Below are 23,470 nucleotides of genomic sequence, written 5' to 3'. Positions count from 1 at the left end.
CCACCTTTAAAAAAGGAAGGGGAAAATCTACAGCTGATTAAAAGTGACACAAACACTCTCCTGACTAAACAATAGATAATAACGAACAGTTCAGTTATTATTACCACATTAGTTACCATATTAGGTGTACACGCACCAGAAGGCTCACTTAATCTGGACTCTGTCTGCTGTTATGAAAGTGTCGTTGGGGGTAACTGTGAGTGGTTTGTTTCCACAACAGTGTACCTGCTGTGGATGTGGGCTTTTTCAATAAATTACACCAATGACTACTTCCACGTATTAGCAATGACGTAGCGTGTTTGCCTGTTTCTTAACTAAACACTGCACACCTCCTCTGCTTTTTTTATTATTCTGTTTCAGTCATAAAAAAACCAAAACACTTGATTGGTCTTTAAACGCCGGGCTTCTCACAACACAGAAGTGCTGAGTAGTGTTGGAACGGCGATTTATTGCTGAATGTAGCCGCTCTTGTGCACATACTTTTGCTGTCACCGCAGAGGACACAGTCCGGACCCTATTTACCTGTTTTTGTCATGTCCCGGCCTTGACTGCACAGTCAGTGAACCTGCCTTATCTCACTTTCACTATGGCTCTTATCTTTCCTGTAAAGTAGAAAATAATGTGTCTTAATTGGTCTCAGACAAAATACACATTTAGAATTGAATAAAAAGTTGGCACCGCTCTGATCTGTTTTAAACGTGATACAAACCTCCCCAGAACAACAGCAGCAGCATTCCAGCTGGGCTATATTGACAGTAAGGAATTTAGATGGAATACTAAACCATTTATTAATGCGTTTCCTTTAGACAATTACCAAACTACAGGGAAGTAAGGTCTGGACTGAGGTTTACGCCATTCCTGCTTTGGTACGTTGTGCATTAGCTTTTGGATGAGACCCAGATTTGTTAATCCCCAGGTCTTAATAAGATGAGGTCAAGGTACATATGGTGGTGGGGCTGTCCCCTTTTCCCTCCATTAGCACTGCCATGACACTCAAGCTTTAGGAAAAAGGAATCCCAGTGGTTTTTTTGTTTTTTTTTTCAGCAAAGGTCAGCAAAGGTGCTTGACCCGGCTGGGCAGCTTGAGAGACTTTTCACCGACCCGTCAGCACGCTGCAGATCAAAGCAGTAAATCATCATGTGCGAGCGACTGACGTCTCCAGTTTTATGGGGGCAGGAAGAGACTTTATTTAGGAAATATACCTTGAAGCCTTTACCGCGTCACATTTTCTATGATTAACGACTTGGTCGAGTGTAATCAACAGACAGTTGTGTTTTCATTTAGTTTAATAGCAGATTTAATATATCAAAGTCAATATATAGAGTGCTAGCGCAGGTTCTCGCTGTGGATCACGGTTGCATAGCTGTCATTGTAGATATTTTTGCCTTTGGTTACTAGGGTTAAGAAACCGGTTTGTAATCTCTGTTTGTCTCCTAATGCTAATTACAGTCGTTGCCTATGTAACTGCACATCATTTACAGGTCTAGTAAGCACAGGCTCCGTCATGCCAGTGTAGTCGTTGAGATTCCAACACGTGATTGCAAAGCTTGTGGGTATCCCCATTAAAAGGCTTATTTTGGCTAAGTACAGGAAAGGGCAGATTTGGGGAAAACGGGGCAGATTATGATGCAGAAAATGGATCTGCCCGCTACTGGGGGAAGTGGCAAAAAAGTAAATCGCGGCTTAAGCAAAAGGTAGAGTTAGAAGTAATGTTTAAAGGCTGATTGTTACATCGTGAACTCATGCAAGCACGGGGCAGGGTCTTACAGAGAGGCTACCAAACTTGGCAATATGTACTGATTCAGGAAATAAGTCTTTATCTTGATTGTATCAGGGTGGCTTTTGCTTATCGTGTCATTGTTAAGGTTTAGGGCTTCAGGGCATTAAGGGAGTGTGCTAACAGATTGTTGGAAGTCGCTGACTTGTCCTCGGATTGGGTTTGATTTAACACCCCAAGGCCTCCTCCTCCCACCCCACCCCCAAAATTTATGGCCATATTGTTTCTGTGGTGCTTCACAATAGAGGCAACCTCTCATTACCCCCAGCGCTTGCTGAAACCCTCCTTTTTTTTTTTTTTAACAACACAAAGTGACGAGCGACAGTCAGCTCAGAGCCCCTGTAGCCTGTAACACTGCCTGTATTCACAGTCACTGATGTGAGTCTGACACTCATTGTCCCAGGAGGTATCTCCAGACTATCATGCTTCTGCTAACTGGCAACTTTTTGCAGAAACGATTCTTTCCCAAGTCCAGAATAGCTGCTGACCGCAGGACTGATCCCACAGGGGCTTTTCTCAGCCTGTGTTTTATTTTTCTGGCAGTGCACATCAACCATAAATGGTGATTAGTACTTAGTGCCTCTTGAGTTGTGGGTCAGTGACGCATGTCTGAATTGTCTTTTGCTAAGAGAAATCTGTTTATCCTCCTGGATTGCTGTTGGGTCAATGTTGACAACATGTCATATTCACAGTGTGACAGATATTTTTGGGGGCGTGACTTTGTCCAGTGGTTGCTTGTGAAAGACTTGTTAGTAATTGGATGGAGGGGATTGTTATTTTGACATATTGTTTTGCAGATGAGCTGTGGAGTTTGCCCTCATGGCATTTGCGTACAGCTGTAAGTAGGGTCTTTCCATCATATTATTTGTCAAGTGACTATTTAGCCCCTAATGTGTCTTCTTACAACAAATAACAAACTCCAAGCAACAGACTGTCGCTTCTCATCGTCTATTTTAGAGGTGAGGGAGTGCCTGTCCTGATACGATAGGTGTGCCATCGCTGTTGTTGTGCTCCGAGTACCGAGGAGGATCGTGGCCAATTTCACGTGTCAGCTGCACAATAAGGAAAACTGCAACACTAAGCAATCCATTCAGTGTAGGTCATTCAGACATTTACTGGCCAGTTTTGTGTTTTCACTCAACCATAATAAAGCCGGTTAGTGTAATATTTAAGACTATAATATGGTTTGTTAATAGACTTATATTTTATGTTGTAAGCGCAGAAGCTAAATAGCAACAAAAGCTTTAAAATGTTCAATTTAGCCTCATTCCTGCACATCGCAGGTGTTGCTGATAGAATGAGAGATGTGGACAGCTGCTGTCGGCTTAACTACTTTACAAATCCGCTGAATTTAAAGATGGTGGCAGACTAAACAAGCAGTCTGTCTGCATACAGACAGCTTTGATTTTAGCTTTTTCAATGTAGTTGTGCTGTTGCTGTGTAAAACCAGCAGGTTTTTTCAGGGAGGAGATGAATAAGAAAAACCAGGGAAAAGACCCGAGCACAATGAGTAAATCGTGTAATTCTGATGCTTTTCTAGTTGTCTGGTCAGTCTTTGAACAGAACAGTTTTAACCAGATTACCATGCTGTAACAAGGCATTAACAGCAGCTAATGTGGTGTTTCATAGATTCCCTGCATCGGTGTCAGGGCGTTTCCCTGTCGGTCAAATATCTGTTCCCTGTTTCTGCCTTAATTTGACACCCTGTATTTTTCTATGGACTGCTTTTGTGGACTGCTGATATATTGTGACTACTATAAACACGCAACTTCACATAGAAAATCTTAAACTCAGATCTGCATCCACAGCACTGCTTAGTTCATTGTGCGTGTCCTACACTCATGTTACATGTACCCTACATTGCTGTAGAACAAACCACACACACTTGTTTAGCGAATCTCTTGAATTACATGCTGACAAAGTGGGCCACAATGGGGTTTAAAGCCAAGTCTTTAATCATGCATTATAAATGAAGTGAGATTTCAGTGCAGCACGTGAATGCTGATGTGTCCAAAGCCCGTGCCCTCAGCAGCTCTGTGATTGTCAAATATTGCACAGTCCCCATCATTCTTTCTGGGAATGCCTGCGGTGCAGTACACGTACATAAAAAGTGGGTTTTATTACAGCTTCGTCATCATTTGTCACGGTTACAATCTGTCAGGGGGAATGGATGACTCGTATGGCTGCCCTCTTTAATTCAGCCGTAGAGTCGTAGGTGTCCTCTGTTAATCAGTGTGGGTTTTCGGAGGTTTAGATTGTGTTGTTCTGGATTTTAATGATTAACAGGTGGCTTCTAAAAATGACCTGCAGGTGTTGAGTAATGTGTAACGGCATCCTGTAATACACCTTGAAAATAAAAATTGGTTCAGCTGGTTCATTCATGGGTAATGTAAGTTTATCAAGTTGCATATTGGCGTTTTGGACTGTTTTTGAAATTTTTTTTGAAGTGAAAATATTTTCCCACATGTCATAACGTAAGTGCCCGTCTTTTTATTTTTGTGCCTTTTTTTTTGAAAGCCAGCCGAATATCCTACCATGCTGAAAAGGCTTTGTGGGAAAGTGATTCTGATCTGGGTCCTCAGAGAAAGCCCTAATGCTATTTTCGTAATTTGTATTCCAAATCACCCCTTGTGAAATACCAGCCTAAAATTAGCCCTTCTTGTGCTTTTCACTAACCGTTCCAGACTTTCTTAATGGCCGCAGCTATGCTGTGTTTAGACAGTCTCTCCCTCTGGGTCTGGGATCCACTGTAATGCGTGCAAGCTTCTTCTTGCCTCCAAAAAGTTCCTTTTATGGTTCTTTTACTGTGCCTGTATTTAAAGCTGCTGTAAATTATTCTGAGCACAAGATAATAAGTCTCCCCAATATGTACTTACATTCAAGGTTTGGGATTCCTGGGATCTCGATTTAATCATGCTGGACACTTATCTTGTAAATTAAGCCTCCTAACTGGATTTATTACATTAGCTTAATTGTTCTGGGGGATCCTTGTTTAAAAGCACAGCTATTGTCTTGGTATTAGTTGATGGGCTAGAGTTGGATAGATTTTTGGATTGTTCTCCCTCCCTCCCTAGGATTAAAGTACAGAGTCTTGTGACATATGGCAGTTCAATTTATCCTCTCTGACTGGGGGAACAAAACATGTAATGATGCACCCTGTACAGAGCGCACTGAGCTGACTATCTATCTTTTGGCAACAACAATGTGTACACTGAAGCCAGGCTGTATACAGGTGGCAAAGCCATGCAGACTTGTTGACTTTGATAGTCCAACATGACTTGAAGATTTGTAAGTTGTTTTCAAGTTGGAACCCTAGGAAGCTCCAGAAAGATTTACACTTAAGGGCACTGTTGTTGTGGGAGCAGCTTTGTTCCAGGAGGCTGTCGATGTCTGCCACACACCGAGATAAAGCTCCAGGATTCCCACACTGGACACGAGAGGTTTAGATAGACTGTGGGAGCTGAAGAGGGAATGTACTTGAGAGAATCAGCCCTTGGGTATTCTTTCATATATACAGTAGAAGGTTTTTGCCCATATAAAAAAATGGATACTGAAGATGGCTTTTATAAATATGTTTTCTATGTGTGTGAAAAACAGGCATATAGCAGTGTCATGTTATTCTTATTAATATTACGCAGAATACCGATAATAGATTTATTAAAGGCCTCTTTGTCTGTGTAAGACTTTCTTTTGCCTCTTTTAATTAAACTTGAAGGCTGAAGATTTACTGAGACTATGCAACCCCATTATTTATCCTCTGCAATAGATTTATAACTTGTAGCATTTATTTGACATCCAGACTCTATGGTGCAAATTATTCATCCATTAAACGTGGATATCCAAATTAGTGCTGACGGTGCATGATGGTGCTTATCCAGTTCAGGGTTGCAGGGGGCTGGAGCCTATCTCAGGTGGGGTACACCTTGGACAGGTTGCTGGTCTGTCGCAGGGCTAACCCTAACCTTGGTGCATGCTTGCATGTGACTGGACCAACCCCACGCTGTTTACAGCTCATAGCTCTGTTGTTACCTGCCAACAAAGCTGATGGGTGTGCATTCATTGAATTATAAGCACAACAATTAAACCATTACCTTCCCAGTCATTTGATAGAACAGAAATAGATCATGACTAACATAACAGAAAACTCCTTGGTTTATAACTTTGAAAGCTTTTACAGAAGGGTGGCAGATTAGCACTGGCTCTAGAGACCAGAATGCCTTCGCTCCTGTGCACGTTCTGAGTCTGCTCACACTGTTAATTGCAAGAAACAAAACAGTGCATTGTGCTCAGTTAAAATGCTTGGTATGGTTTTCCCAGATTCCTTTTTTATATTCGGTGTAGTTCAAGTTGGAGCTATACAAAGCAATGAATGTCCCTGAAGTCGACCCTTTGCAGTGTGCTAAGTTCACAAAACGTGGAATTCTTGAATGTTTTTTATTGACTGAAATGTACTGTTTCAGTCAATTAAATGCCTTGACAGTTATGAAAGTAACTGTGTTTTGAGGGTCTTTTTAAAGCTTTTTAGCCCACAAAGCCCATTCTCCCAGGATTAGAATGCTAGTAAAGCTAAACAGTGTGCTCTTGTTCTCAGTGCAGTGTTTGCCCCCAACCTCAGCCTCCTCACCACCCAATTCTGCCCCTTGACAGGTGTACTAAAGGGGCCCATCTGTGCACTTGTTGGACAGCTCTCCCAACTCTGTCCTGCAGCTTTTCCTTTGCCCGTACTCTCTTCAGTCTAATGCCTGGCCTGCTTGGCTGCAAACTAGAGGTTGCACTGTGGGGATATTTGAAGTTTCTCTTTTTTTTAAAAAAAAAAAAGCATAGTTGGAATGCCAGCCTTCAGGGCTTTGCGTCCACAGTGGGCGACAGCGGCAGGGTGGTGATCTGGGGGGATATCTAGAGAGAAAGGTCGCCTGTCTTTCGTCTGTGACAGACGGCTCCAAATAGAAATGAAAGAGGATGAAAACAAATTCTTCACTCTACTGGGCATCTCATTTCTATTCAAAGGATTAAAGAGGGAAATATCTGACGGGTAAATGTGTCATAAGAGAAACACATCTTGGGATTTTTCACCTGTCTTAACATGTTATTGGATTTCTGTAATTGTTATTAATATATGGTTATAGCTTGTTCTTCTCTGTTAACATGATGGCACGTTTTCTTAGTTATTTTGTTAACTGCTAACAAGCTTGAAAAAGGCAATTCCCAGCAGAGTGGGGACAAAAAAAGCCCCCTACCTGGGTAGAAGGTGCTGCGTGTCTAGCCTAAGGGTATTTTTTTTCTTTTCTTGAATGCCAGCTCTTTGTGCATGCAGCCATGGGAAAATGGCTTCAAAGGTAAAGCAACAGGGAATGGTTTGGCATGAGCATAGAAATGTAGGCAATGTTCCCCTGCCTTTTTTAACCAGCTGAGTGTAATCTGCTAATCCACAGAGCAGGCTGCCGGTGGTCTGTCGACAGAGGTGGAACACGGCCGCTGACCACAGGAAGTTTGATGGGGAGGGGGGATATCGAGGGGATCTATAGGCCACCCATTGCAGTGACCTGGCAGAGTGTTAAAGGTTAAGTGGACCTATTTCGCAGGATTGCCTTATAGTCGCGCAAATAGTTTGAAATGGCGGTGAGGTCGTTTTTGCCTGTAAGTGAGAGAGGTGGTAGAAAGTGGCATTTCACTCTTGCCAATTAAATATGACTCCTTTACAATAAAAAGGTTATTAAGTCAGACAGTGATTGATTATTAGACCTAAGGGTCAAACTATGCTTAGCAAATCTTACCGTAGCTTTTGATGAATGCTCAAGTTACTGCCACTCCAAAGTGCCAGCTGGTTATTTAGGGGGTGAGTCAAAGGAATGTCCTGCTGCGGTCTAATTCAATGGGACACATGGAGAGGTTTTGATTGACATTAGTCATGGGTTGCCTGTCCAACATATTATTTAGCCCCCTCTGCCTTGAGCTGCTTCCATCTGATCGGAGCGGCGCAGACCCGGTCGTGACACGTTTAGCGATTTCACACTCGTTTTGTGGCAATGCGCAGCCTCTGTCCTCTCAAATGTTTTGAAGCATAAATAATACATTGCTCCCATGATTTGCAATGCATGAATGAGCATAGCTAGGGTCGCAGCAAAAGGAATGTTGCCAAGTCATATTGTGTCAGACCCAAGTGGAAGTTTTGTGCCTCAAAGAGTCGAATCATTGAAGGCCCAAAAAGTGAAAGCTGGCATGTGGTCCACATCAAGCAAAGACATTGGGGTTGCAACAAAAGCGGCTAGTTTTATTATATGGTTGTTCTTTTATTGCGGGTAACGTGAAGTAGGTTTATTTTTTTTATTTAGTCTAAGTTTAATATGTTTTTTTGTCTTTTGTGTGTTCATTTTAAATCCTTTTTTGTTCTGAGAACCAAACAGACACAACTAGGGCAAATAATTCCTGTGCACATCACTGCTTCACTGATGTGCCACATGTTTTTCCTGCATACTGCGTAGCCTAAACCAACCACGAATCTTATCAAATGGAAGAATGCATCCTAAACTTAATGTTAAATCTTGAAGTCCATCACGTGAAGGTGTCAAGAGAGCATCTGCTCCACAGTGTTTTGGTGTTGACGTGTCATCTCAGTGGTGAGCGATCTGACAATGTTTTCATTATGGATCCCCCTCCACTCCTCACTCCCGCAACTCCCGTCCGCGCTCCCAAACAAGAGGCTGGAATGTTGGGTTTCCATGACGCTAATGAAGTAAAAACCTGGCAATGCGTTGCTGGCAGCCTCTGAGCAGCTCCTGATCTGCGGCCTCCTTCTCATCAGGATCAGAGTCTGATCCCTCTGCAGCCTTCATTCACCAGGGCTTATTATGCCCAGGAATGTCTCTCACTCACTCCCTCCCTCATAACCCCCTCTGAAGCAGGGATGTGGGGTGCTGGGGTAAATTGTGGACAAATCCCCAGTAAGAGTACTACCCCAAATAACACACAACCCCCCCCCCCCCCCTTTTTTTTTTCTGGCTCCCATCAAACTAAAACTCCTCCCCTACTACTCCTTACAATCTTTCCTCTGCTAACTGTCACACTTGGACAAAGATAAGCACAAACTCCTCTCCTTCTTTCCTGTGGAAAGCCTTTGTTGTGATTTATGTTCCATAAATGCTTCATGTAGCAGGCCCATGAGGTGACCAGTCCCACTTGTTTGCCATTTGCCCCAGGGACAATGGGGAATTTTTGGTACTCAAACAAGTCCTCACTCCAGAGTCCTTAGATTTCCCAGGGGAAAACAGAATGATCTTCCCAGAGGCATGTTTATTTTTTTTGCCTGTGTTCAGAAATCCTTCAACTATTTGCAAATTGAAACGTCTTCCATCGCTGCACTGTCAATACCTCTGCCATTATGTTTTTTTTAAAGGCACTCTGCAGTGGGAACCAGTTCTTTCTTTGTGTCCCAGCCAGAAAGGCAGTTTAGGGGTTAAATAATCAGTCTCTGTACATTATCCTGTGTCATGCTGGGCTGGTGGATGCAGCCATAATGTCTTGCTAATTAGCCTCTATTTAGGTTTTTCCAATAGGCCACACAGCCGCCATTGACGATTGAAGCCCATGGAGCTTTGCAAAGGAAGACCCTCTGTCTTGTGGGCATTCATGATTTTAGGCTTGTCCTTAATAAACCTTTAGGCTCCCCAAGCTTGATGCTTTCAGGATTCGGTATCCAGTTACTTGGTAGATGAATAGGGTATCTTGCCTCTGTGGGGATGATTTAGTCCATTGTGTGTATGTTGTCTTTCAAAGGATAATGTCCATAAATGGGATCTAAACTGACCAGGACCCATTAAGGGCTCAAGGGTTGAAGCAGCTTGTTGTAAACGTTGACCCTTATCATATAAGATAGTGACAGAAAGAGGTTGTGGGAAAACCCTAGCACCAGGGATAAAAATGGCAAAAATCTACATTCAAAAATACTAAAATAACAGTAAAAAATAACAGAGTAGTTGCTGGACCATTACAAAACAACGTTTGTCAAGTTTTGTACAGCAGAACTAAGTCTTATTATGATGTCTGGTTGTGCCAGAAGTTCACCACTGGCTCCTTTTGCTGCCTCGTGTGGAGCTGGGCAGCTGAAACAAAAAGACTAGAGGCTTATGCCCTCAAAACCCACCAGGTCTTCGGCACTGGAAGGAGCTGCACATGGCATCTGATGATTGATGAAGATGGTTGCTATGGATAAAGATGGGATTCCAGGTCCTGTGGAGAAGCTTTTGGCAAAATAGAAGGAGCAAGCATGTTGGCATGGACTACCATCTCACTGTGGTAGTGAAACAGTGTTGTGATTGAGCTTCTCCCCTCATGAAGTAGTTTTTGGTAATGAGTTGCTTATTTAGTTATTTCCACACATTTTAGGCAATCTTTTGCTGGTTAATTGGTTTGAGTTGCCGCTTGTTGATGATATTTCTCAACAGTCTAGTCGGCTGGACATAAAGTTCCCAGTAAAGCAGCAGAATATATAGACATTTTACATGTCAGAGCTGTTCTGTTCAAAATGTTTTACCTGAACTGTTGATCACTGTGAGGTTGTTACAGACTGGTCAGTCGGCTGGATTTACATTTCAGGCCTCAGCTAGTATTGTCACGGTGGCCACAAAGACCTAGCATTATTAGCCCCACTGGCGGAACTATTTGTCCCACTCCAAAAGAGAGAGCTAACGAATAAAAGAAAAAACGGGAGACAGCTAAAGTCTTCCTGATCCCCATTTCCATGAAGGGTAATCCAGGGGTGATCGTCAGCACAAAATGCGGCTTTGACCGACTGTGTCTTTTGTGTGTGTGTGTGTGTGTGTGTCTATGTTTGTTTGTGTGTGTGTTTTCGTTTAACCTGTTATTGGCTGCAAAGATATGTGACCTGGAAACAACTATTAAAGTGAAGTCATATGACATTTAAAACATGAAATCAAAACAACCTCCCAAACAGCCTCCTGTGTATTTAGTGTGATTATAGTTTAGGACTCAGCATATCTAGATCACAAGTGTAATTATGTGAGTATGTGTGTATATTGTGTTTGCATGAGTGAGGGAACAGAGGGAGATGTGCCTACCCTCTTGTACTGGTTATTTCTAAGAAAGCCACCCATGCATGTTGTGTCAGCAGTCTGGTCACACTCCACTGTATGTTACCAATAAGTAGCAAAAAAACCCTCAGCCTTAACTACCTTAGTTAATGCATTGCGCTATTCATGATCTCACTCTGACTAAGCCGAGAGCACGTTTTCAAGGTTAGATGATAACAGAGTGCATTTTGTCCCCTTGTTAATGGCTGTGACTCACTGTTTGTAAAGTCACGTGCAGTACAGAGAACCACATACCTGAGATGCCGTGTTTTCTTTGGTTCGCTCGCTGGATGGCTGATGATTGCTAAAAGACCATAGTAGGTCTTGTTTATTTATGCGCATAGCAGTTGGGTTCGTGTGTTGCGTTTCTGCCGTCCTCCACTTTATGGTGCGGTCGCCAGGACAGGCTACTAGGAGAACTCAAACCTGGAATGGCGGCACATAGTTATCTTGTCACCAGTATGTAAATTGGTGGGTCCTAGGACTAATCTGTTCAGGGTTTATAAAACGTGATACCATTTTGTTTGATACACTTCTGTTTGGAAACACAGTGGGCCTGCAGACACAGTTCATAGCATAAAATGGCACCTTGGAAACCTGTAATTTTCCAGCTTCTACAGTATCATGTAGCATATGACCTGTCATCATTGAGACGAAGCAACACTGCCAATGATCTCTTTTCTTACTGGTGAAAGGTTAACAAGGCTAATGGATAATCCACTGGCTGTATAATATGTCAGTTCTGTCAATTGAAATGGTTGATTGCATATATCACATGTTAGTTATTGACAAAATGTTCAATATAATTGCCCTTTCTCAAATTCGTTCCATATATTTCTATAAATCTCGAATCTGAGTTCTCCAGCTTTAAAATGTGCAGAGATTATTACTGATTTATTAAGGGATTTGTTTAAAAAGTGAATAAATGATCCTTAAGTACAATACCAAAGCTATATATAGTTTCAAATTGAAAATTTTCCTACTTAATATTTCAAAAATGTGGCATACTGACACGGCTAAGGCAGGGGTGGGCAATTCCAGGCCCCGAGGGCCGGTGTCCTGTAGGTTTTAGATCTCACCTTGGGTCAACACACCTAAATCACATGATTAGTTCATTACCAGCCTCTGGAGAACTTCAGGACATGTTGAGGAGCTAATTTAGCCATTTAAATCAGCTGTGTTGGTTCAAGGACACATCTAAAAGCTGCAGGGACACCGGCCCTCGGGGCCTGGAATTGCCCACCCCTGGGCTAAGGGATTCCTTTTCTCATCAGTCTGGACTAAATGTGAGCATATCTTTCTGACTGGGTGGAAAATGTGTGCAATAAGCATTATTTAACTGTCTTGACAATCTCCAGAGCACCAAGACTGTCTTCACCACGCGGTCCACGAACGTCTCGGTGAGCTGCTACGAGTCCTGAAGGCCATTATCAGCAAACACCAGAGCCTCAACTCAGTGGATATCCTCAGTACAGCTGGAACCGTCATCGCCACGGTCAAAGGTGAGCAAAGATGACCAGCTCCCCCTAAATGCTCACCCTCATAACTTTCGGCTTTCCTGTAAAACATGCCAGATACTCCTCCACTCTTCCTTTAGTCTGTTTTCTGTCTCTGCTTATCTAATCCTCCCTTCTCCCTTGATAGTCTTCTCTGCTGGGCATTCACTATTACCACGTCCTGTCTCTCATACAGTCTTCCCAATCCTGGTTTAAAGAACTTCCCAGAGATTGTTTCTCTGGAGTTGTGTTTTAGCTTCAAGGTGACACAGTTCTTCAGAAGTCACTCGAGCGCTTTGAATGCAGCAGCGTGTGTTTCAAACCCCATATAGAGACGAAGAAAATAATATTTGGGAGTCAGGTACCTGATACTTGAAGATGCAGGGAGAAGCGGGTGTCCTTTGTGCTTTGTCTGCCAGTCCAGTGGGAACTGCACAGAGGAATCCTTTTCACTCGCTCATTCTTTAAGATTATGATCTGGCATGCAGGTCAGTTCTTAACTTGGCGGCCACACAAGAATCCCTAGAGTATACCTCGTCTCAATTTGCATTGCAAAGAGGGGGAGAGAGGGGCTGCATAAAAAGCTTTTACTTCTAAGGAATGGTGACATGATGGAGAGGCCTGAGGAGGCTCTGCATGTGCATGTGAATGTGAATGGGCTTCACCTTTAGCTGAAATACTTGGAATGAGTCCATATACATTTGGGCGTGTGCATATATGTGCCACAAAAAAATAAGCACTTGCAAGTCCTGTCTTTCATGCAGTAACTTGAGTGTTTATGTGGCACTGGAACATGTCTTTACACAAGCGAGACAAAAAAGCAGCACTCTGTCAATGAGGAAGGCTTGGATTTGAGAGCTTAACAGTCATTCTGTAAAAACATTGTTATTAATGCTCGTGATTATATTGCATTCATCATTAGAAGGATTCATAAGTATATAGATTGAAAGTCTTCAGCTGTTAGACAAACTTTTTTTTTAAATAATTCTGAGTAATGGTATTATTTTTGTTATTTCAGAGGAAGTTCCTATAGTGAATAGTAGATATTATAACACAGTAATTACTTGTTCTTTCCATAACTATATGAAGTGCTGTAACATCTTTCTACCACTAGGTGGCCAGAACTGTCCACTTCTTGATACCCCACCCCCCCCAAAAAAGAGAGATGTAGACGGTGCCAGTGTGTTATCAGCTTTGCTCCATTGTTTTTGAGCCACCAAGCCTGATATTTTACACAATAACGTAAAGGTTTGCTGTACATATGAGGCAAAACTAGCAATTTGTTTTGGATTTCTACTTGAAGTGCACCCTGACCCTACGTCAAAGAGTTGTTTTGGTGAAAAATTGAACCTCCCACCCTGTGATACTCTGTTTCCTTGGCATACCTCAGTACGTCTTCAATTACTCTCTGTTGGAGCTTCCGATCCCTTAATTGCAGCACAGGACTCTGCTACTGATGAGTGTTTCGAGAGTGTTGTGCTTTTCGAGTGAAACAATACCATTTTTCTCTGATGATGTAACTTCCACATTTGGACCACTGGTTGGGGCCTGAGCGAGTACTGGCATTGTATTCCAGCAAGCCTCAGGATGTCCTGTTGGGGGGTAGGGGCTGTGCGGGAGAGGAGATGCGAAAGCAGAGCTGTATGATTTGAATGGTGGTAACTGCTGGGGGTGTCTTGGAGACACCCCGTTAAAATCAGTTTTTAAATTTAATTTGAAGACTTTTTCTTTCCCCCCATTGGATTTATTTTATTTATTTTCAGTGGTCAGTCTTTCCTTGTGTTGGTCAAAGGAATCCTTTTCTTGGACCAGCTAAAGATTTGCAAGTATTTTGGTTTCATGTTTAAGGCTTCTTCTAAGGAGTCTTAAGTAGGTGTTGATTTCCATGATCAACAAGGCTTATATCTGTTAAGGACGAGGCGGGAAAGAAACCTGTTTTGAGGTAGGTAATTGCTGGTTCACTTGTGTGCTTCTTTAGCAACACCTTCTGAAAACATTTTGAGGTACGAGGCAATATGTAATAGCAGTTCAGAAGACTGGGAAGGTCTATAGTAGGCGTTTGTAGGTGGTTTGCATTATGTGAAACAGATACTAAGAGACCAGGTGGAAGATCTAGGACTCTAGGTGTGGATGAAGTTTAGGCTAGTTTTGTTTCAGGATTTGAGAAGTTATTAAAGTTCAAGAAATTCTGAAGTTGTCCCATCTTGGGATTAATGTTCAGAAGTCAAGACATTGAAGTAGGTTTTGAGCTTAGCTAATAAAAAACAAGTGAACTCTGTTAGTTTTCTATTTAAAATGTCTGAAAGTCATTGAACTCTAGAAATCTCCATTGTTCTATTGGAAAGGAAAGACTGAATGAGCAGTGACATCACTGATTTATTGCTGGGTCTCATTTCTGAGCATCTCTCTCCTGGTTTATTTTCCCTCTGCTCAGTCCGGCCAGGAAGTTTATTGTGAAGACTGATTACAGCCGTATTTACACTGGTGCTTTTCCTCCATTCTGTCCTCAGTCATCACTGTGTTTAGATTTTCAGCAGGAAACTACTGCAAGAGCAGATTACAGCCAAATATACACACTCACGGTCTTTGCTTATCTTCACTGATTTAACATAAAGTTGTTTTTGGATGCCTCTGAGGGATTGCTCAATTCTAAAAGGTCTACACACAAACAGTCCTCTAGCTCTCAGAGCTTTTGAGGAGTACAGTCTGAGTCAGAAGAGATTTTCATTCACTCTGTTGTTAACGTCATGCACAGGATGATGAATCATATCTTGTGATTGTTGCCTTAAACACAGGATGTCTTCAGTATGCAGGATTTGGGGTTGTTACAGAAAGTTGACTCAGTCTTACTTCACCATCATTTTACAGGAGTGAACTTTAAGGAGGTGAACGAAGACAACAAACATAAGCATTTCGGAGAGATCTACGCCGCAATTGACACATTGGCATTCACCTTTGGCAATGTGTGAGTATGATGTCATTACTCTGATTGCTCCTTCCACGGCTCATTTCACTCGATGATGTTTGTTACTGCGTTCTATTAGTTAGCATATGCACGCAGCTAATGGAGGTCAGCCGATATTTATTAATCTTGTGTGAAAAGAGAGAATAAGAGCTAAGGAAAAATAAAAGCAGTTCTTTTTTGTGAGTGCAGATAAAAACACTGTTTATGCTAAATAAACCCCCCGAACATAATTTAAGTCGTGTTTTTGTGTGTATTTCCTTTTGTGCTTTTCATTCTTTACTGAACCTTTCTTTTATTTTGTTTTGTTTTTCTTCAGAGTGTCTGACTTCCTTATGGGAGATGTAGAGAATGGATCAGTGTTGGGGCTCCCCCTGACTAAGAGAAGCAGGGTAAGAGAAGTGCAATATTTAAAAGTGAGGCTTTAATTTCCTGATAAACATCCTCCAGAACTGCATTTAAGATTTAAAATGAAACTCGTACTTTAGAATATGGGCTCCATTATTAAACATACATTCATCATCAGTTCATGGACGATGTTGGCTTCTGGCCCTGAATTGTCAAAAATAAGATATGAAAAGTTGCCCAGCAGAGATCAGGGGTGAAGCAACATACCTGCAGGTTGCAGCATGATTCTGAAATGGCCTCTTCAAATGATGAATTGATGTCATGCTTTGTTGTTTTCCCACTGCAGGTTTTGTAACTGATGTAAGGAGGAAGCCAAGTTTCTGATAAGCCTTTTTTAAGCGTTTTAGCCGAGCGTACTCTGCTTTGACAAGGAAGTTCACCCTTCGTGCACCTCCCCTATGTCTCATATTTATTTATTCAAAAACACTTTTTTGGGTTTGTTTTTCAGTCTTTTGAGAACCTCTCTGTGGAATCTGGAGGATCCGGTCTTGAGAAAGATGATCCGCCAGGTAAGGCAGATCACTGACACACAGCTACTGTACTGTACTGTTCTCCAGTGTGGAAGTTTCAGGAGTGGGGAGAGATTGATTCTGTTTTTTGTCCTCTCCCTGGCATATCTGTGTCTGTGGGGTTATTTGCAGTTATGTCCAGTCACCTTATTCTGGTATTAATGCATGTGGTCATTCTCCTGTCATCATTGCTTCCCTTCAAATGGCATTAATATTGTATGCTTTATTGATCCCTGTGGGGAAATTCTTCTCTGCATTTAACCGATGGGCATGGGCTTTTTCAGTGTGTAGAGACGGTACCTTGCTCAGGGGTACCTCAGGGTAGCCGTTCGTTGGATTCGAACCCCCACCTTCTGATCATGGGGCCAAACACTCTACCTACTGAGCTGTCCCTGCTCCCACATCTTAGCCGCATTAGCCCGCATGTTGCTAACTCAAGGTCAGCATGGGCTTTTTCCTGCTGACTCACAGTCATAGATGTTGCTAAACATGCACCTACTCCATCGAGCCATGTTCAATGTGTGTTGGTTGGTTAGTGGGGATCATGTTGCACACGCTTCCTCATGTGATTTATTTTTATTTATTTATTTATTTATTTTCGTGTGCTCATCAAAGAGTCTTCTCCACCGGTTCGGGCCGAAGAGGTGGACAGGACACTGCAGCGGCAGGACAGCGGAGTGGAGTCAGCACTGGCCTACGCCAAGGCGTGGTCCAAGTATACCAAAGAGCTGCTGGCATGGGTGGAGAAGCGTCTCAATATGGGTGAGTTATGACACCGGTGGATTCACAAGACCAATTCTGAAGCACTGTTAGGAGGCAGCAGCTAAGTAGTAAGTCACTAAGTAACGCCTAAGTAGCTCATGAGAATCCAAAATGATGTCATGGGTTGGTGTCATGGACCACGGTCATGTGCTTGACTCTTTAGTTGCCATACGAGATCCTTTCATTGGCTTTTTATGACGATGGGAACTAAAACGTCTTGTTTTGGACGGTAGATGAGCCGAGGGGCTTCAAAAGGGACATTATATGATGAATAATAATTTTCAGCATTAATGAATATGAACTTGAATCATGCAAAGCTACACTAATGGAGTCTCAGCCATCTTAGTAGTTAATTTGTCCACTTGATCTTAAAAGTAGCTCTATTACAAGATCACTGGGAAATGTCAATGATAACTGTGCTTTCTAGCTAAACACATCATTTTAGTGAGTGGACAGTGTAGTGATTCATTAAAGGCTAGTTCCCACGGAAACCATGTTGATCACCTGAGCTGGACGTAAAACAATGAAGTCTTGTTCATGCTCAAGGTTGAGTTTGTAGTGTGCAAACTTTTGTTTGGTAGATTGGTTAATGAATGGTTTCACTTATCCTGTGACACAGAACGCTCAGTCAAGCTGTACAGTCCATATTATCAGCTCCTTTTCTTAAACACACTGCAAACACTTTTTTTTTTTTTTACTGATTTATCTTTTATCAGAATTAAGGACAATGTGCTGTTGATTTGGAAAGCATTAATGACTTAAAACATTTGTTTGAGATCCAATTATTCATTCAAAATGAAAGATACTTAAATAAAATATAAATTTCTGAACCAGCAGAAAGGACGTTGTGTTGTAATGTTTGTTTAATCTATTTGAACCTGTTTGAATCTTGTTGTCCTTTTGCAGATATTGAGTGTGCAAAAAGTTACGCCAAGATGGCTGAGACTGCTAAGACGCTTGCTAGTCAACAGGTAAGTTGACGCTGCAGTTGACTTGACTTACATCGGCATCGTGTGCATCTCACGCATGTTAGGGACTGAGATTTAAACCTCTTCTGCCTCGTTCAAGGAATTCATGCCTTTCCGTGAGATCTACATGACAGCTTTCAAAAATGACATCGAGTATAGCCAGCTGATTCTTCAAACTGCAGCAATACTCCAAAGCAACAAATTCATGCAGGTAACTGCTGCATTCATGAAATCTAACTTTATCTTGGGTTGTATGGTGGAAACAAGTGGTCTTACTGCTTTTGTGGGTGTGGTGTGGATTTTCTGTGTTTCTTTCCAGCCTCTCCTGGCCAGAAAAAATGAGCTGGACAAACTGCGAAAAGAGGTCAAGGAGCAGTGGCAGAGAGAGCAAAAGAAAATGGTGAGTTGACAGTCACGGAGGTTGCACTTTTAAGGGGACCACACACAAATGCACACTGGATCAAAAGCTTCATTGACCTGGGGTCTCAGCCCAAGAATGCTCTTGAAGTGATTCAGCCCGATATACAAATCCAGACAAATAGTTTGTTTTTAACCTGCCAAGACAAGTGCTCTGTTGCACGTATGACGGATTGAGAGACACTAATCCAGTGACTAAGTCTAAGAAATAGTCAAAGTCCTAAACTCTGTAGTTGGACACCATAATAGAAATGTTACTGAACATGAATTATCTCTGCAAATCTGTTTGTGAATTGTATCTTTATAGCAATTATTGCGTGTTATCAAAAACTTAAAAGCCATCTTTTTCTGTGGTTGCATTCGCGTTGTGCACTGCATGAATCTGTGTGTGACTCAAACTAATATGTGTACATCAGCACGAAGCAGACACGGCTCTGAGGAAGGCCCGGCTCCTGCAGACCCAGCGACAGGATGAATACGAGAAGGCCAAGGTGTCGACTAGTCGGCTGGAGGAGGAGCAGACTGGAGGGGGAGGGGGAGCGGCAGCGGCAAAACAGCTAGAAAAAAGGCGTAGGCTCGAGGAGGAGGCGCTGCAGAAGGTAGAGCATCACCTCTAATAGTCTAATCTATCCATTTTAGATATCAGTGAATTTGTTTCTTGTGATTATAAAGCCTTCAGTTGCCATTCGAGAACAAATGATTAGTCTCTATTTGCAACATGAAGATCAGCTTTTAGTCATTAAAGTTCTTATTTCCTATTTTTTCCCCCAGATTTGAATCCATCACTTTAATTGAAAATTTCAGTGATTTGTATTCTTTCTGTTGGCAGGCCGAGGAGGCCAAAGATCACTGCAAAGCTTGTCAGGTTGATGTCGGGGTGAAGAGAGTCGAGCTGGTCAACACCAAGAATGAGATTATCACTCAGATCCGAGAGATGGTCTCCCAGTGTGACCTCACCCTCAAGGCCGTAAGTTGAAACACGTTAAGTTTTTAAAGACATGTTCATTTAAACTGAAACCAGGCTGAGTGGTAGAAATAATGCACACCTCGACTGATAAGTTAACACTGGCTCAAAGTTGCTGAATCGTCATTCACTGGAATGTGTCCCTGTTTCAGGTGACCGTCAACTGGTTCCAGCTTCAGCAGGCCCAGGTTGTGTCTCTACCTGTCAACCACCAGACTCTGTGTGAAAATGCCAAGCTGTACGAGCCTGGCCAGCGTTACATCGACTTTGTCAGGAGTTTACCTACGGATGCGCCTCGACTCGAGTGTCACTCGTTGGATTCACCTGTCACACAAAACACAGGGTGAGATGTCCCTTCCTCTTATTTGCTGTGTGAATGTGGTCAGAGCTTGTCATTTTAAACAGGTATTTAAATTTAGTTCAGCTATTTGAACATTTGAATTAAATTGAAATGTGATGTGTTTTTAAGGTAATCAAATTACCTTACCTTAGTTTACCTACCTAAAGGTTTTTACTTGTTATTGAGGAGGGGGGGGGGGGGGGGGGGGGATTTATTTATTTGAAGATTTTAATTTCAGCATCGTTTAGAAGGTATGTCGTATTTTTAGTAGGATGCATGCAATGGAGTTCTGCAGGGTTCTGTGCTGGGACCACTTCTGTTTATATTAACCATGTTTTCCTGGAGCTATGTGATTTGAATTGAATGCTTTTGTCTCTACGTTTTGTGTTGACAAACAATTACTTCAACACCTCAAAGCTTCACTGTTGGAACTGTAAATTTAAGTGAATATAGTACTGTAGCTATTACTGTCTGAGACTGCACATACTTTAGCGGTGATAGGTGGAGTTCCAGAGTCACAGAGCTTGCTTTGGAAAATCTGAAACAGTCGTGACATCGCGCTGGCCGGGGCTTCCTGCGGAAATTACTGTGGTCACGGGAGAAAGGAGCTGGGCCAGTGGGCTTACCATCAGTTTACTAAACCCCGTCAGGGTTTCCCCTAGCATTAGTTTTGGGGTGGAGGCTAGCCCACTGTAAGAAACCACAGCAAGAAAACAACAAAATTAAAAGATGAATTAGTTTATTCCCACTTTTTCTTATTTCTTATTTTGAGCTGTGCCACTGTCTCTACATTTGGCAGTCATTTATGGCTGGCCTAATTTCTCTAGGGGTCACTGCTGCACATTACTCACATAAGGGGAAACATTGCTCTTTGAAGATTTTCAGCACCATTAAACTCTCGTACACACAAAGTCTGATTGACCGAGATGACACACACATTGGTCACTTCCTAATTAGGCAAATGTAGTATCGGCTTCTTTAGAAGGCTATGGTTAAAAATAGACGCTTTCCCTTTTGAGAGAGTTTTGTTGACGCGGGTTTTGGGTCACACACACAAATACCAGACAGATGGAAATAACAGTGTGCTTTGTTCTCACTTAGTTTTCTCCCTCCACGACCCCCGCTCTCCTGCCTCCACCACACCCACCTCTGATCCCTCTGATCAAAAGAATTCAGCTTGGGAAAGAGGAAATGAAACTTAGGCCCACACACCAGCACTCGTATGCTCTCACATGCACCCAGTGCAGCGGCCACCAAAAGGTTAAATATAGACCCGTGACCTACTTATTGTATATTGTTAGATGCAGCTGGATACTTAGCCTAACAATGGATGGCATCACATGTAGCTTTTGCCATTCCCAAGCTTATCTGTGTCAGTTAGTTGTCATTATGCTCTAATTATCTGCTGTCTTTGATTGGCTGATCATTCGTGGATCGTATCAAAATTGATAAGATTTACAGTTGTAAGTGGAAATTTGTTCCATCAGCAGAGGAGGAAATGTGGATGTTGACTGAGCTTAAAATTGTCTTGAAGTCAGTGATCTTACTGCTAGACAGAAATCCTCAAATACAATATTGTAGGTATTAGATATTCATACTTTGTATGGGGACTAACAGCATTTGGCAGCCAGAGAGCTGAAAGCTTTGCTCTTTGTGAACTTTCCCTATTCTGGGGATAAATAATGTTGTGGTGTAATAGTCCCTGATGGGGGGATACTTTGATCTGCATATTATTAATTAGATCAATGTAAACAACTGTACATATAACAGTTTTAAATAACTAAGATAATTCATTATGATTTTTAAGTAAATAATGCAAATTGATGTCTTTTTCCACCCTAGGATGCCTTTCAATAAGCGCTCACTAAGTGGCAGCCACTCCTCCCACAGTAACCTGTCACAGGCATCTGTGACCTCTGACCTCCTTGTTGGAGATGATGTGGACAGCCCCATCAATGCCCAACACCCCAAGATTGCTGAAAGACGGTCCAACGGTAGCACTGACATCCAAGGTACACGTTTAGTATTTTCAATATTTCTTCTATAAATGCAATCAACAGAAACGGGGTCAAATCATGACATCCTGAGAGAAAGTACAAAAACTTTTACACAGCTTACTAATCTCACTAAGTAAATACCTGCACAACAAAGATGGAAACTAGCACAAGAGATAGTTTTGCACTCGACTACATTGTTGCTGAGGGAGGTACACAACAGTTTACTCAATGCCAAGCAAAACATTGGCAAACATTGGCATTGTTTGCTTGGCATTTGTCAAAATGCCAAACATTTTGAAATATGATGGTTGGGTAACCAGGTTGAAGATTTAAACTGGAGCCAACTTCCCTGTGGTTTGTTTTGTTTTTGGTAATGTGTGCAGGTGTTGGCCTCATTACCTTTAGGCCCGCCTTTAAGTGTTTGTAACATAATTGGAAACATGTTCTTCAACTGACTTTATGATCAGTTTTATAGCATGCAGCTAACATGGGACTTCTTATCTTTTAATGTTGTTTTTTTGAACAAGCACTTAAAATTCAGGCGCCATTTCGTCCCTGGACCTCGGCCAATCAGGGTGGAGGGATGTGCAGTGATTCGGAAAGTGCTGGAGGGAGCAGTGAGTCCCGGTCCATGGACTCGCCGACTGCAAGCCCAGGTAGGATTGTGAAGATTGTGAAGTCCCCCTAAAATGATCACTAGCAGAACTGATTTAGTGCGACACCGCACTCAATAGCTATTTAGCTAACAAGTACAAATGCTGTGTCTATCTGCTGGGTAAATCTTTGCATGCCGTCACACTTGAGCTATCAAAAAAGAAAGAAAGAAAATCACATTCACTTCCTGTCGGTATGTTTTTTTGTCCCGATAATAAAGGCAGCACGCTGGGTTTTCCCTCAACAGTTGCACAACATCAAACTCATTTGTGTCAGTCTTTCATCACGGTTAAAAGCACCACCCATAGCCAGTGATGGCACATTTTTCTGGACTGACTGTCTTGAGAGCACCTCAGGGCAGCACGCATCTCTTTTTTTTCTCCTAGCGAACTTGATGTTCACCCAGGTTTGTTGGTGTGTAATCTCAGAGTAAAGAGGCAGTCATGCCTCTTTGTTGCACTCTGCAACGTACGCACACACATAAGAATGTTGCAACGGTTTCCCTGTGCTCCCTGATTGCTGTGCAACAACATGTGTATTTTGCGCTACAGTTTCCTGTAGTTTGTTGTTGTAGTTCTTGTTTTTTGTTGTTGCTGTTTTTTTGCGGGGGCTTTTTTTTGCACCACCCTTCTGTTCTTGGTGGCATCTTTTGTTTTCCATACTTTTGCACTGGGCCTACTTTTTTGTTCTTTTTTTAATGCTAAGATGTTTTCCCGTGTTGGTTTGTTTTGCCCATTTGCACGCACTTTCTTAAAATGCAGCGCTCTGAGCTTTCGGTGCTACTATAATCAGAATGCAAAAAGCCATTGCAAAGAAGAACGTAACTATAATTGCTGTTATTTTATGTGTTCCTGTCATGGACTTTACATTGAAAACTTTAAATAGCACTATGTCCATTTTATATGTTACAGTGACAAATTTAGGTTTGGTTTGTAGTAACCTTGGAGAACATAAAACAATTTCCTGTTAAATTGATTTTACCAAACCTGTGTGTAAGACATGGCTTGTTGTTTTGGGCGGGTCTTGACTGGAGAAAGTTAGTTGGGTGTTGGTGCACGGTGTTAAATTGTGTATTGGAGTCTGCCACAAAGCTCTCCCAGCCCCCAGAGTGTGAACAATGTCAGCACTTA

At 42.2% G+C, this 23,470-nt stretch overlaps 1 protein-coding gene across 2 annotated transcripts in view; it reads left to right on the top strand.

Annotated features, from left to right (window-relative positions):
• Positions 1-23,470, top strand: part of arhgap29a (Rho GTPase activating protein 29a) — a 31,122-nt gene that overhangs the window by 1,897 nt on the left and 5,755 nt on the right. The window contains exons 3-15 of one of the 2 annotated variants that reach the window (XM_087846009.1): positions 12,222-12,365; positions 15,228-15,324; positions 15,641-15,713; positions 16,178-16,238; positions 16,854-17,000; positions 17,907-17,971; positions 18,069-18,179; positions 18,288-18,368; positions 18,802-18,984; positions 19,215-19,352; positions 19,502-19,692; positions 21,532-21,701; positions 22,214-22,342. In XM_087846009.1, coding sequence (XP_087702135.1) covers positions 12,222-12,365; positions 15,228-15,324; positions 15,641-15,713; positions 16,178-16,238; positions 16,854-17,000; positions 17,907-17,971; positions 18,069-18,179; positions 18,288-18,368; positions 18,802-18,984; positions 19,215-19,352; positions 19,502-19,692; positions 21,532-21,701; positions 22,214-22,342 — 1,590 coding nt within the window. Of the gene's footprint in view, positions 1-12,221; positions 12,366-13,310; positions 14,302-15,227; positions 15,325-15,640; positions 15,714-16,177; positions 16,239-16,853; positions 17,001-17,906; positions 17,972-18,068; positions 18,180-18,287; positions 18,369-18,801; positions 18,985-19,214; positions 19,353-19,501; positions 19,693-21,531; positions 21,702-22,213; positions 22,343-23,470 lie in introns of those variants that run through there. The other variant, XM_006806337.3, reaches the window with a different exon arrangement.

This window comes from Neolamprologus brichardi, chromosome 9 (genome assembly GCF_056152115.1).
Source record: "Neolamprologus brichardi isolate AB-2024 chromosome 9, ASM5615211v1, whole genome shotgun sequence".
NCBI lineage: Eukaryota > Metazoa > Chordata > Actinopteri > Cichliformes > Cichlidae > Neolamprologus > Neolamprologus brichardi.
This window is presented reverse-complemented; position numbering and strand designations above follow the sequence as displayed.